The sequence below is a fragment of the Solanum verrucosum genome, unplaced genomic scaffold (assembly GCF_900185275.1).
Source record: "Solanum verrucosum unplaced genomic scaffold, falcon-dt-bn FXZP01000307.1, whole genome shotgun sequence".
In the NCBI taxonomy this organism is placed as follows: domain Eukaryota; kingdom Viridiplantae; phylum Streptophyta; class Magnoliopsida; order Solanales; family Solanaceae; genus Solanum; species Solanum verrucosum.
This window is the reverse complement of record NW_026020264.1, coordinates 2259004-2272675: the sequence shown is the minus strand read 5'-3', so window position 1 is coordinate 2272675 and position 13672 is coordinate 2259004. Positions and strand designations below refer to the sequence as shown.

General features: G+C 31.9%; 1 protein-coding gene and 1 non-coding gene across 3 annotated transcripts; both read right to left on the bottom strand.

The window, feature by feature from the left end:
- Window positions 1-391: 391 nt before the first annotated feature.
- Window positions 392-508, bottom strand: LOC125833774 (small nucleolar RNA snoR130). Its single transcript, XR_007443318.1, has one exon. It is a non-coding gene; the product is annotated as a small nucleolar RNA snoR130 (small nucleolar RNA).
- A 1289-nt stretch (window positions 509-1797) lies between these two features.
- Window positions 1798-8662, bottom strand: LOC125833650 (nuclear transcription factor Y subunit A-7-like). 2 transcript variants are annotated; one of them, XM_049512819.1, is made up of 6 exons: window positions 8381-8662; window positions 6667-6896; window positions 5663-5769; window positions 5442-5504; window positions 4332-4496; window positions 1798-2497 (listed from the first exon to the last, which is right to left on the bottom strand). In XM_049512819.1, the coding sequence occupies exons 2-6, from the start codon at window positions 6866-6868 to the stop codon at window positions 2132-2134; spliced, it is 903 nt and encodes a 300-aa protein (XP_049368776.1). In that variant the 5' UTR covers window positions 6869-6896; window positions 8381-8662; the 3' UTR covers window positions 1798-2131. The 2 variants fall into 2 exon arrangements, with proteins under 2 accessions (XP_049368776.1, XP_049368777.1); XM_049512820.1 differs by having other exon boundaries at window positions 6667-6835; window positions 8381-8630.
- Between the last annotated feature and the right edge of the window lie 5010 nt (window positions 8663-13672).

Here is a 13672-nt window from a genome sequence, read left to right as displayed (position 1 = left end):
ATGTAAATGTATCAAAATGTTCGTTGGTCTTTGTTTTTTCAAAGATGTCATATTAAAATTAAAAAATTATCCGGAAAAAAAAAAGAGACATTATTTTTTAAATGCAGTTGTTAAAAAACAAATCTAGACTAAAAGGTGAAGTAAGAAAAACAAATTGAAACACACTTATTTAATACAAATAATTTTCTTTGTTAGGATGGCTAAGAATGTTTTAAGAAAATCTACCCTTTACTGAGTAATAACTGCAAGTAAAATAAAAAATCTATAGAAACTTTCAGAAAAATCTGTAGTAAAAAGTTAAGAACTCATTGAACCAAGTAGAAGCGACACACACTCCCGAAAAAGAGACGATGACTATTAGTTAAGTGAAAAAAACATTAATATCTCATGTATCCCTCAGAATGCCTAGTATCCACAATGATGAAATGCGATGGTTCCTCAACCTTTTAGGAAAAAGGGAGCACCAATCATCTAACATTTCAGATTACTAAATGATTCATCACTGGGATATTTTATGAATTCCGAAAACAATCATAAATCAAAATCGATTATTTTTTAAAATTTCACATCAAATTTCTCTCTAAACGTAAAAAGAATAAAATTAATTAAAATTCCCTAAATAAAACCAAATCGAAAGAACAAGTACAAGAAAAGAGAGACTTTGGGTAACGGCGACTGACAATAATCCCTACTATAAGAGATGTATATATTGAATTAATTTGTGCTGCAAGCCCTTATATTTTGAAATATATGTAGTTTTCACCTATATATTTTAAGCACCTAGCCCAATCAGTCCACGAGTTTTTTCACATGTATGGACTTTCTTTTCTCTTTTTGACTATACTACTACTACTAAGAAAAATGTCAAAATTATCCTCTGCTTAAAGAAAATTATTATATTTAATCTTTTGTTATAATTTTTTTATTATATTTATCCTCGTTTTTTATACTTTTGGGTCATATTTGTTTTGTAATTGTATTTTGTTTGAATATCATTTACTCTAACGAAGAACTTTTGGATCATATTTGTTTTGTAATTGTATTTTGTTTGAATATATCCTTTACTCTAACGAAGACCAACAGACAAAATATAGGGGTAAATTTGATCATTTGATCATTTTCTCAAAGTACAAGAATAAAAATTTGAATTTTTTTTAACTACAAGAATAAATTTGCATTTTTAGGTATATTATTTTTAATTAAATTTGCATCACATATTTGTATTCACGTAAAATCATTGAGATAATTTACTTTAATGGTCTTCTACGGTACTTCCTCCGTCCATTTTTATTTGTCAAATTTCACTTTTCGAAAGTCAATTTGATTAATTTTTAAAGTTAAATTAAATTGCATTAATTCAATATTTTAACAAAAAAAATAGATATTCAAAAACTATACGAAAAAAAACTATAAATTGCAATTTTTTACATATCAATATAATGCAAAAAATACATTGTAAAATGTTAGTCAAAAATTTTATAATTAGACTCTAAAAAGGGAAACAATGACAATTAAAAATGAACAGAGGTAGTACTAGTTAAGTATCAAGTCGAGAGAAAAAATAAATGTCAAAACTAATTAATACCCCTAACCAACTACGGAATAAAATAACTCTGCATTTTATCTTAAAATTATTATCTTTTATCCCTCGTATCAAACGACCTATTAGAGTACTAGATAAAGAATTAAGTGTTCAATGGATGATAGGATTGCAGATCCTCATTGGAAAATCAAGCAAACAGCATAAAAGCAACTTCAGTGTGTGTCAATTTTACAAACCCATCCAACAAATAGCCAAAACACATTCATGATGCTGCAGTACTTTGAAGTATCAGATTCCAAGCTGCTTCTAATCTTACATTCCGACATATATTTTTCTTTATTTACATACAGGGTGAGAGGAAAGACAAATAAATGGCGAATTTGTAACGTATCATACTCGCCATATGCTATTTTCTTCCTCATCGACGCTCATATAGTACAAGTAACCAAGCCAAGAATGAATTGCCTGAGCATAGCCCCATGCCACCTTGCATGTATGTTCAGCATTGCCTGCATGAACGATGCAAGAAATGGACCCATGGCACAAGAAAATGCTGGGCTGACCCCTCCATCAGTGGAGTGTAGCTTCTTAATTGCTGGAAGCTGCCCCCTGATTGACCAGCAGGTTCCAACTTCCGCGACCGTAGTGGCCATTCCCTTGCTCACTTCCAGTGCTCTGGGCAAAATACACAGATGAACCACGGCCATTGCCAGTTGCGAAACTGTGGCTGTGTCCTTTGTGCATGTCTTGAACTGTAGATCCTTCCTTTCCCCCTTGATCAGAACTCCCAGAACCTGACGAGTTGCCAGAGTGAGTTGGAATGGTTGCCCCATATTTTTTCGTCTCCTCTGGTGTACAGTCCATGTCATTGCCCTTTTTAGTATTCAGAAAGCGGCCTCCAGTTCCCCTTGCCCTTCTCATAGCGTGCTGATGCCGAGATTCATGCAAATATGGCTAACAAATACAAACAAACCAATGTCGGTTTAATCAACATGTCTTACGAAAACTAGTGACGACATATCATAGGCACTAAACGCCAAAATGCAGCAATCTGCATACAGAAGTTCTTAGAAACTGCAGCAATCTACATACAGAATTGTTGATCTAATGTTCTGCTCAGTGTATATAAGATAGTTATAGTACTTATAAAAAGCCACCTTTTGCACAGCATCACAGGACCTTCACATATATAAGTTATTTCTGTACTTAAATAAGGGTTAACCAAGTCAAGCATACATCTTAATTCCTCCTCTCACAGTATATGAAAAAACTTATAAAGAATGATATTGATCCTTCCATAGAGAAAATCTTGAGACTTGCCCACTGATTTAGAATTCAATAAAGCAAGATATAACAAATCAGATGATTGTTTGGTTATGTAAATTAACATAATTAGTACTGCAAGAGTTTCGGTACTCTCGCATTTCGGCTCCCTTCCTTAGTTCCCTTGTAGGACATCAGTTGAATGAGATATTGTAAAATGAACAGAACAGAGCTCCCTCAACCACACAATACATTACCAGGAAAACCACTTCCCAAACCACTAGCAGCCATTACTACAAATCTCAGACATCTCTTTTTGCATAGCTCAGCTGTTATTCATGGAAAGGCAAATACATCCATTTACATGTAGTTAACGCACCTTTTCCATATGCATGAACTAAGTTAATTCTTTTCCACATCAAATTTTCCTTATTATAAAGGCTAATATCATTCACAGGGCAAGCCCGACCTTGAAACTAACTGAGCTCTACAAATGGAACCAGAAGGCAGGATAACTTTAACACTATAATCACCCCGCATTTCATTTCTATTAGGCCATACTTCCAATGATACGAGTAGAAAACAAAGTAGAAGCTACACTCCATATGATATGAGTTGAAACTAATAGAGCTAGAAGCGTCTCTTTGCAGGAAAACAAGGTGCTTATCTCTAACATAAATATTCATGATTTTCTGAAAAACCACAAATTAATAGTGTAAACCAGCATCTTATCATATGTTCTACAGCAGATAACACATTTAAATATAATGTAAACAACCCGTTTCATCATAACTTGACTAGCTTTGCGCAACCCTCCTTCTATCTAGGTTTTGAACCAGCAATGTAAGCTTTAGACCAACAATCTCTTAAACGCCACGTGAATTTAGCAAAGAGTTCAAACAAACAAAAAAAAAATATACTTATAACGAAGAAGAAACACAATGAAAACAAAAGATCTGTATAGGTTATACCAACCAGTTGGTATTATGACAGAGTTGTACTGGGACACTTACATTAGGCTTACGTTCTGCTAGAAATCTTTTTATTTTGTCTACAGGTTTGTAATTGTATGCCAGTAGAGAACCTCTAGTTTTAAGGAAAAACTTGATTTGTCTAACAAGACAAATTATTAAGTGTTGAAATGAGAAGGGTCCAAATAAAGTGAAATGGACACTAAAGATTCCTATAGAAAACCCTAACTATGTACTATTGAGGCGTAGTAGTTCTTTTTGCTATTAATGAAGCTTTCCTTTCCTAAGAGAGTCTCATCTTCTTAGCATTAGACAGCCTTACTTGTTAGCATTAACTGTTCAACTTTTCAAAAGACTGTGGAATGGTATTAGTTACTAAGTCAATTATGAAACAATATTGGACATGTTTTCCGATTATAACTTCATATATTTACTAATACCAATAACCTGAAAATTCATGTGATATGAAGATTATGTCCAAAATAAGATAATTCAGTCTGCCCCTCATGGGGAAAAAAGACTGGAGGTGAAGTGCTTCCTTATACTGATTATACCTTTCTCGCTTTAATAGCTTTCCTTTCAAGCTCTGCTTTAGCTCTTATTTGTCTTCGCCTTAATATTCCATGGTACTGTTTCGCGTTCACATAGACAGGTTCCTCTTCCATATCAAGAGGCAAAGGCATTCGGGCATGATGAATTTCAAATAAGTGAGGATGTACCTGACAACACAACATTTTTAGGTAATGTTTTGCTTCACCTGTAATTTGCCTTCAGATATGGAATAATACAGAGTTAGAAGTGCAGAAGCTAAAGGCCAAAGGCAAGTACCATGTACAAATGCATACAACTCCACCAATCAATGAGGGTGAGATTTAATGCAATTTACATATACAAATATAGCATTGAGTTAAAACCAAACAAGTGTCTTGAATAATGTAACCATTATACTCCCTCCGTCCCATTTTATGTGAGGTAGTTTGACTCGGCACGGAGTTTAAGAAAGAAATGAAGACTTTTAAAACTTGTGGTCCAAAATGAATGACAGAAATTTGTGTGGCTGTATATCATTTTATTAAGGGTAAAATAGACATTTATAGTTAAATTGTTTCTTAATATAGAAATGTATCATTTTTTTTTTGGACCGACTAAAAAGGAAAGTAAGTCACATAAATTGGGACAGAGGGAGTATATAACAAGAAAACATGATTAGCAAATATCACATAGCAGCAGTCCATTACTAACATATTACCCTCACATCCAGGAAAAAACAGAATAAAGCACTCATTTCTACTTGACAAACACATTGTAGGTCGAAATCCATCCCTATTTTTCCTGTATTTGACCAGTAGGGCAAGAACAACCCTTTGATCCATGTCGTTCCAAGTTCAGCCAGGTCTGATTAGAAGTTCCAAAATGAGTGGAGCTTGGGGTTTTAGAGGGGAAAAAAAAAAGAGGGGGGAAGCTTTAATTGATGAGTAGGGACGGAGCTCCTCTCCTTACAGTCAAGTGGCTTTTTCTTTTCACTAGTATAAACAACAAAGTGAGAGAACACAAACATAACATTAGCACTGACTACATACACAAACGAAAAAGCGCAGAATTCGAAGTTGATGGCATATAACTATCAGTATCTGCAAAAAAACGCTAGAGAGATTTGTTCTTACAGGTGCCCCATAAGTCATCATTCCGCCATACTGCATATCTGGATATGGATATGACGCCAACATCTGCAACAATAGGTTACTGAATAAATCTTTCAAAATGTAATAGACAGCCATTCATGGAAAGAATGAAACCATCAATTTGACTTCAACTAATGACAACCAGCTAGAAGTAATTGTGCACATCAGTTATGGACAAAGAGAGGGAAGACGAAATAACTTACAGCTGAATGACCTGTGAATTCCTTCTGCTGCTCAGCCATGATGGCAGCAGTTGTGGGAGCAAAATGCTTGAGGTGCTGCTTGTATTGCTCATTATTTCCATCTGATCCTGAAAATATAAATCACATCACAAATAAAACGCCACATGCAAATCAAGGTTTGAAAAAAAAAAAAAGCAAAAGGAAGATAAACATCGTTAGTATGTGGAGTCATAAGAGTACGGGTAAAAAAATAAAGCTTCAGATTGAATAGAGTCGAAGGAATTCATAGACTCTGTGTGTGAGTGTGTGTGTGGTTATTGGTGTCACTTCTTGTATTGATATTATTTTTTATATTTCTTTTTCATTTTTTTTATTTGGTTTATCTTTCAAAATTTCCTAGTCTGACACATTAAAATTCATATTTTCTTGTCACCGCAATATTTTATATTATCAAATTCAAATCAAATGTGTGGATGTGGTAAATGCAAAGATTGTACATGTTATTTGGCTGGGAAAAAATTGAAGGACTTTTTAGAAGGCTAGCATAGAAGAGGACTGCATTGCCAGGAGTGGTCTGTTGTTATTTGATGCTTGTTCTATGGTTGTGAAGGTCAAACACAAGAAACGGGAAGTAGCTGGACCAATCATGAAGAATATACAAGAAACTCGACTAATTGTTCCTTTATTCACTATCATAATATCTGGACTACAGCAAAATATAAGAATATGTAAAGAGGTGGACAATAGTTGCAGAAACACATTGAGTTCGACCAGTTCTAGCTCAAGCTGCAAGTAATCAGCTAAATTTGGATTCATCACACAGATTTCTGTTCTTCAACATCAAAATAAGGTACATTTCAGTGAAAACTGAAAAGAAGACTTCATTTCTAGTTTAGTAATTAATGTTTTCACCCTGTTTCAGGATTTATCATCCGACGCCAGCAGTGTGGTTGATGTATAAATAAGATACAGGTAGAAACTAATGGATGAAACATTCACGTTGTTGTATGTAATGTGGAAAATACCAGATTCCAGGGCTAGCGCCTTTGTTTCTTTTTCCTCATTGCCACCTTCAGACTTCCCCTGGGCAACGGCATTCTCACTTGCCAAAGGCATAGTATTATCACCATAACCTTGCCACCATGGCTGCATTTGGGTAGGTGATTGTGAGGTAATTCGCAGCCCAGTCTCCAGCTGCCGACCATCATGTTTAGCAATAGTAGGCATTATTAGACTTGCCCCAAGTAATTACGATCTACTCAAAAATTTACAGTATAGACTGTTAGTAGGAATAGTTGATATCTCACAAAGTTGAATAATAGAAGCAATCCAACTTGGACAGACATCAAACTCATCTTTAGGTGTCATGCAGAATTAAAGAAAAATATATCAAGCAACTACATGCAATTCGAAACCTTGTCAACCAACTACGTTCAGGCACTTGTTTTTCATAAAAGATTTTTACAACGTGAACCAAGTGTTACAGCAATTGCCAACTGGATATGACTTATCTCGGGACTAATGCGTTATCAAGTACAAGTATGCACAAATGCATAAAGAAGGTTCTCTAGGACTGCATCCCCAACAAACAAGTTTTGCCATTTTTTTCACCTTAAATTTGTACATTGTCCACAGCTTCTATATCCTGCTATAAACCCATAAAGGGAACTGGAATGTATGCAGAGCTGTGGTCTATTGACATGACAAGCGACAATTACTTCTTTTATACCTAACCATCACAATGTCACATGAATCATTTTTTTCTTTTAATAAGATATATATTCCTGGGTAAGAGCGCAAAATAGAGCATTTCACGCTCGTAAGGGATAAGGCTTCGGAGAACCGCTAAAATGGAATTCCCCTTGTGTGACATCTGAATCCTCCTTGCTTTTTTTTTTTTAAGCGACTAGTTCCTCAAATGAGCAGCTTGGTAGACAAGCTATCTTCCGCACTGTAAGTGAACGGTATTAATTAAGTGGAATCAAGATGACAAACTGCACAATCCCAGGGGAACCAGATAAGGCATCAGAAAAGCTAAAAGCACATATCTGATCCACAAAAAGAAAAGCTCATCTTTCTCTTTTTTCCTTTGGGTCCAGAGTATTTCTGGTAGTTATCAGCTTCTACGTTTCAATCATGTCATATACTGTATTTCGCATTACAGTCCATTAACAGAATTTTGAGAGGTTAAGAAACTCATTACTTTACCTGCAACTAAAAATCAGTTCCAATTACTACACCTAAACCTCAATTCTACAAACAAATGATAATACACAAGCAAAAATGAATATATTTCTAACTCAGTGAAGATGAGACATCACCAACGCAATGCAGACTTACCAGCTAAACCCAGAATTTTCCAACACAAAACAAAGATTTACATGATCCCTACAATTCATCAAATTTCACCACTAAAATTACCAAGAAAACAAACCCCAATAGTCAAATAAACACCAAGGATGCATAAGCCAACCATTTTGCTCCAGAAACCAAAACAACAACACACATCCAATTTCCATAAACCAGACTTCCCCTAATCAAACTTCTTCCACACAAAACTCAAATTTTTACACATCAAACCTTAGAAAGACAAAAATTTTACCAATACCAAGATTAGTCAGACAAAAGATCCAATACCAAATAAAAGTAACCCAATTTAGAAACCCCATTAGGTATTTCAAGAAAATATGGGAACTTCAAGTAAATTGAAAATTACAACAACACAAAATAGAAACTTGCCTTTCTTTTTCTGGGGATGACAGCAGTTAAAGAAAACCCCCTTTCAAGAAAAACTCACAAATTTAGCTTGTATTTATTTTACATACATATGCTTAAGCTAAAAAGGAAGTTTTTTTCACTAAAGATTCTCAAGATTATACATACATCTGCATCTACATATATATAGAAGTAGAAATCTAGGCCTAATTTATTTATTTATTTTTGTATCATAGAGAAAAAGTGGTGGGAGTGGGGAAGGTGAGGGATTTTTCACTGTGTTCTTTGTGGGGTTTTTGTATTTGGAATTTTATGTATAGGTCACTCTCCCTGTCTCTGTTAAGGAAAAACTTTTTTTTATAGGATTAGCTTATTCTTGATTATTAACATTTTAATTATGTTGTTGTCTGGTTCAATGACTAAAATGCCCTTCAGGATAAACTGAAATATCCAACACCCATTTTTTTGGAACTTATTGGACTGGTTATTAGTTTTTTTTTTTAAAATAGAAAGAGGTTTAAGATCGTCAAAGGATATGGTATAGTTGATGTGACTATTTTTTCCTTAATTAGAGGTTTTGGGTTTAAATTTTAATTATAAAAAAAATCATTCATAGAGAGCGTTTCTCCCGAATGGGACTCTATATTGTATACATTTAAAATAATCGAACTCTAATGCAGATATTGAACTGAGAAACTAAAAAAGAAAGAGGTTTAAGGGCCACTTTTCAAACTTGAGGTTGAGGTAAAGTAACTCATACTTTTTCTCTTTGGTTGAAATGAAATGATAATTATGCTTCTTTTTCGCTTGCTAAATTTGCAGAAGAATCCAACTCAAATCTATTTCTTTATACTGATATGATTTTATTTGGTTGCAACAATAATGTATTCAGTGAAATTCTACAGATGTAATTTGAGAAGGGTAGAATATATGCAATTCATATTCGTATCTCATAGAGGTAAAAAGATTATTTCTGAGAGGACTGTTAACTGAAATACAACATATCAATATAGATATAAAAAAAGAAAAAACGATAATAAATATATTTTATTTAATTAATGATAAAAATAAAATGCGCAAAATAAAACTTAGCATAATAAGAAAATAATCTTTTTTGCTAAATTATATGAAATAATGGTTGAGATGGATACAATGAAAAGCTAACTTTTAAAATTTTGTAATTCAATTTATGAAATTTAATATTGAGGATTTTAATTCAATTAGAATTCGTGATTTAATCTACTTCGAAGATAATCGTAAATTTATGTTTTAAAAAAATTAAATGCAACACATATGCAATAGGGAAAAGGATCTGAAAAATACTTTGACTTTGGCCGAAATTTGTGTTACAATACCAAACTTTATAGATGACATTTTACCCCTGTACTATTTAATAGTGTATTTTAAAGGTATATGCTCACGTAGACACATTACTATTTAAAATGATGCAATATTTATGATGTCCACGTAGGCACATAGATATATTTAAAATACACTATTAAATAGTACATGTGTGTAAAAGGTCATTTCCAAAGTTTGGTATCGTAATAGCAATTTTGACAAAAGTTAGAGTATTTTTCAAACTATTTTCCCTATGCAATAACTTCTATTAATATTTGGTGTTTTTCATCGAAAAAGATTTTATATATATTTTGTTAACACTTAAATATTTATTTATTTTTATAATTTTAAAATCATTTAAATAAAAAAAATAAGGAGATTCCATTACATCCTTATCTCTTTTTCTTTTTTTTTTCATATATGATACTTCCCAAAATGAAATTGTCAACGGGACGTGCTAATGACTTTTGAGTGCATTACTTATCTTGCTAATCTAAATTAATATTATTTCGAACCATTTTTTTGTTCTTGAAAAAGTCAAATCCAGTTAAGAATAATTATATAAACAAACCAATAGAATCATACTTTCCATAAAACAAATAAATCAAAATAGAATCTATGTACTTTTTAAATTTAATATCAAATAAATATTACGAATCCATGACGAGGTAAGAAAAAAATTGATTAAAAAAGAACTCTTCCTTTTTACCATTTTTGTTTTAACTTGTATTATCCATTAGCCGCCCTCCAATATAAAATTTGTCCACTAAAAATTAAAAGAAAAAAAGGTCTGAAATATATTTGAAATTTGATCAAAATTATTGTAACAATATCGAATTTTGAAAAGGACCTTTTACCCCCTGCACTATTTAAAAGTGTATTCAAAGGTATATGTGTGTTCACGTGGACATCATAAATATTGCATCAGTATAAATAGTAATGTGTCCACGGGGCACATATATACCTTTAAAATACACTATTAAATAGTGCAGGGGTAAAAGGTCCTCCATAAAGTTTGATATCATAACTACAATTTCGGCCAAAGTTGATGTATTTTTCAGACCATTTTCCCTAATTAAAATGACAGTCATAACACTACAATAAAAACACCATTTAGCGGTAATAATATATACAATCACAAAGAGGGCTAAACCTTTTACTGGCATTAGCTAATTGTTATTAGATCCAATGTCGCTAAAGGTTTTGGAGACATTTATAAGAGTGTTAATTGCCGCTAAAAATATATTTATAGTAGCAATTAAGCTATTGTCATTAATTAATGGGAAAATTGTATAAAATAACAAACTATTAATTCAAATTAAATGTTATAACCACAGTTTGATTTAATTGTAACCCGTAGCAAACTGTTGTCATTTCGCCTCTCTCCCTGAATTTCTCGCTTGTCACTCTCGTTTTTCGCTGGGCAGTCTCTCCTCGCCTCTCTCACTTTATACAAACACAAATGTATAAAATGCATTTGTGTTTGCATAAAGCGAAAGAAAAATTGTATATATACATATCTTTTCGTTCCCCGGCCTCTCTCCCCTCTCCCAGATCTCGCTCGCCACTCTCACTCGCCACTCTCACTCGCCTCTCTCACTTTATACAAAGACAAATGTATAAAATGTGTTTATGTTTGTATAAAGTGAGAGAAAATTGTATATACAAATACAAATACATATAGTTTCGTCTTATGCACTTATGATTATACAAATACAAATCTTTCCCTTCTCAATTTTCTTTCGTCTCTCTCGTTTTGACACACATATTATACAAATGATTTTTTTATATATGTATACCGAAACAGATTATACAATTGCTTCTTTTGTATATGTATAGCGAAATATATATATTAATAGTCATAGCAAACATAAAGTTTGTTATGAAGCGCAATTATGCAAACTATAGCTATAACATATAAATATGATTTTTATGTTTGTTATATGTGAAAGTTGCTCTTAATTAATTGTTGTTAAAGATTATTTTTGATGTAGTGTAAAACAATTAGGAGAAAAGAATAAATAGGTAATTATTACTTTGTTGTGACTTGTGAGGATTCGATTCTTCATTTTGTTAAGAAAAAAAATACTTAACTCTAGTTTTTATTATTTAAACAAAAAGAGGTAACGATCAAGAAGCATTCCTTTTAGGTTTCACTCCAAATGTAATATTTATATAGAAACTTAAATTAAATTTGATTCTATATTCATGTGTTGTATAAAAAATCATTGAAAAAATATTCTTACATGATTTTTTTATATATATTTAAGATTCAAATTTGATATTTTCATTTAAATATGCAAAATTTTATACTTCTCATCATAATTATCGGCAATTACTGATTACTAGCAAGTGTTGAATCTTTATTTAATGCCAAAAAATTCAAAATTATCCAATATATTTTTGTGGTGATCATCTCTATCTATTTTGGCACCCTTTTTATTCTTTTCAAAAAGTGCACGTTGACCTTTGCTACATGTTATAAAATTAAAAGAGCAAATCACATGCTCCCTTAGATCCCACTACATTCATAGAACACTTTATTGTTTAATTTGGAAGTTAAACTTTAATCTGAATTATTTAGATAACAATTGTTTTCCACTATATATTATCCATTAGCCGTCCTCCAATAAAATTTTATTTCTCCACCAAAGTTATTATCATAAAACTATAAGGATAAAATAAGAGAGAATTAGATGACTACAAGTCACAATAAAAATGTATGTGTGGACTTTATTTATGTCAAAAAGTTTCAAAAATCCAATATACATCCATCTATCTAATATATTTTGCTACACTTTATTCAAAAGTGCATTTTCCCTCAAACGCACTATCACTTTCATAGCATGTATTTAGGTTTTAAAATAATGTCCAACAATTATTTCTTCAAAAAATATTATTTTAAAAAAATGTTCAAACAACAATCCTTTAATTTTTAGTACTATTATGTTCTTAATTCATTTTGTATCTCGTGTTCCTTGAGTTGAGTGTCTATCCAAAACAACATTTCTAAATTAATTTCTAAGATAGTGATAAAATTTGCATACACTTTATTCTTTGAGTTATGATAATATCTTAATTCAAATTCAAGTTCAAACGAAATTATTCATGAATGTGAACATCTAGTCATTGTTCAGTCAATCAAGTAATAATTATATATAATGGAGGAAAAAAGAAACTCAACTTTGCATGTCAACTAGAAATATGATACATGGGTGAGTCTCTAGCCAACAATTATTAAATTATATAAGCAAAAATAAAATTGACACACTAGATGAACACTACAAAAAACTGCTAAATTGTGACGGTTAATTTATAGGGGTCATAACAAACCCCTACTACACATTCAATTTGTGGCGTTTGTGCTAACCTCTGTAAAATAATTCATTTTATGGCGGTTTAAGTGTGGAGGTTGCAAAAGACCTCCTCTATAAATTCAATTTGTGGTGTTTGTGTCCACCTCCGCAAAATAATTCTTTTTATGGCGGTTTAAGTGTGGAGGTTGTAAAAGACCCCCACTATAAATTCAATTTGTAGCATGTGTTTCAACCTCCTCAAAATTATTCTTGTTGTGGCGATATTCTTGTGGGGGATTTTGCACTACAAATGAACAGAACGATCCTGGAGATTTATTTCACATATAACAACGGCTTATAATTAACAATCATAATTTTTTTTGCTATTGATAAATGACTTATGTAATTTGTATTACGGTGATTTAAAATCGACATAGAATGTTTATTTTATATAATATGATCACTGTATGAAATAATATTTTAACAAATTTGACACTAAACAATCAACAATCATGTAGTCACAATTTTAGATCCTATTTTGCACTTTTTATGAAATCAATAAACATTCATAATAATTTTAACACTTTAGCCTCATTTGTATTCATTAAGATTAAGACGTCCGAATCTGAATGCACATCTGAATGATTAAGATCTTATTTGGTTTGTGAATGAAACTAAC

Bases quoted from the DNA above. Each gene is read 5' to 3' on its own strand.
- LOC125833650 (XM_049512819.1), bottom strand. From the start codon at position 6,868: ATGCCTACTATTGCTAAACATGATGGTCGGCAGCTGGAGACTGGGCTG. The intron at 5,505-5,662 runs GTAAGTTATTTC...CTATTGTTGCAG, and splicing joins AATTCACAGGTCATTCAGCT to ATGTTGGCGTCATATCCATA. The intron at 2,498-4,331 runs GTATAATCAGTA...TGTATTTGTTAG, and splicing joins AAGCTATTAAAGCGAGAAAG to CCATATTTGCATGAATCTCG.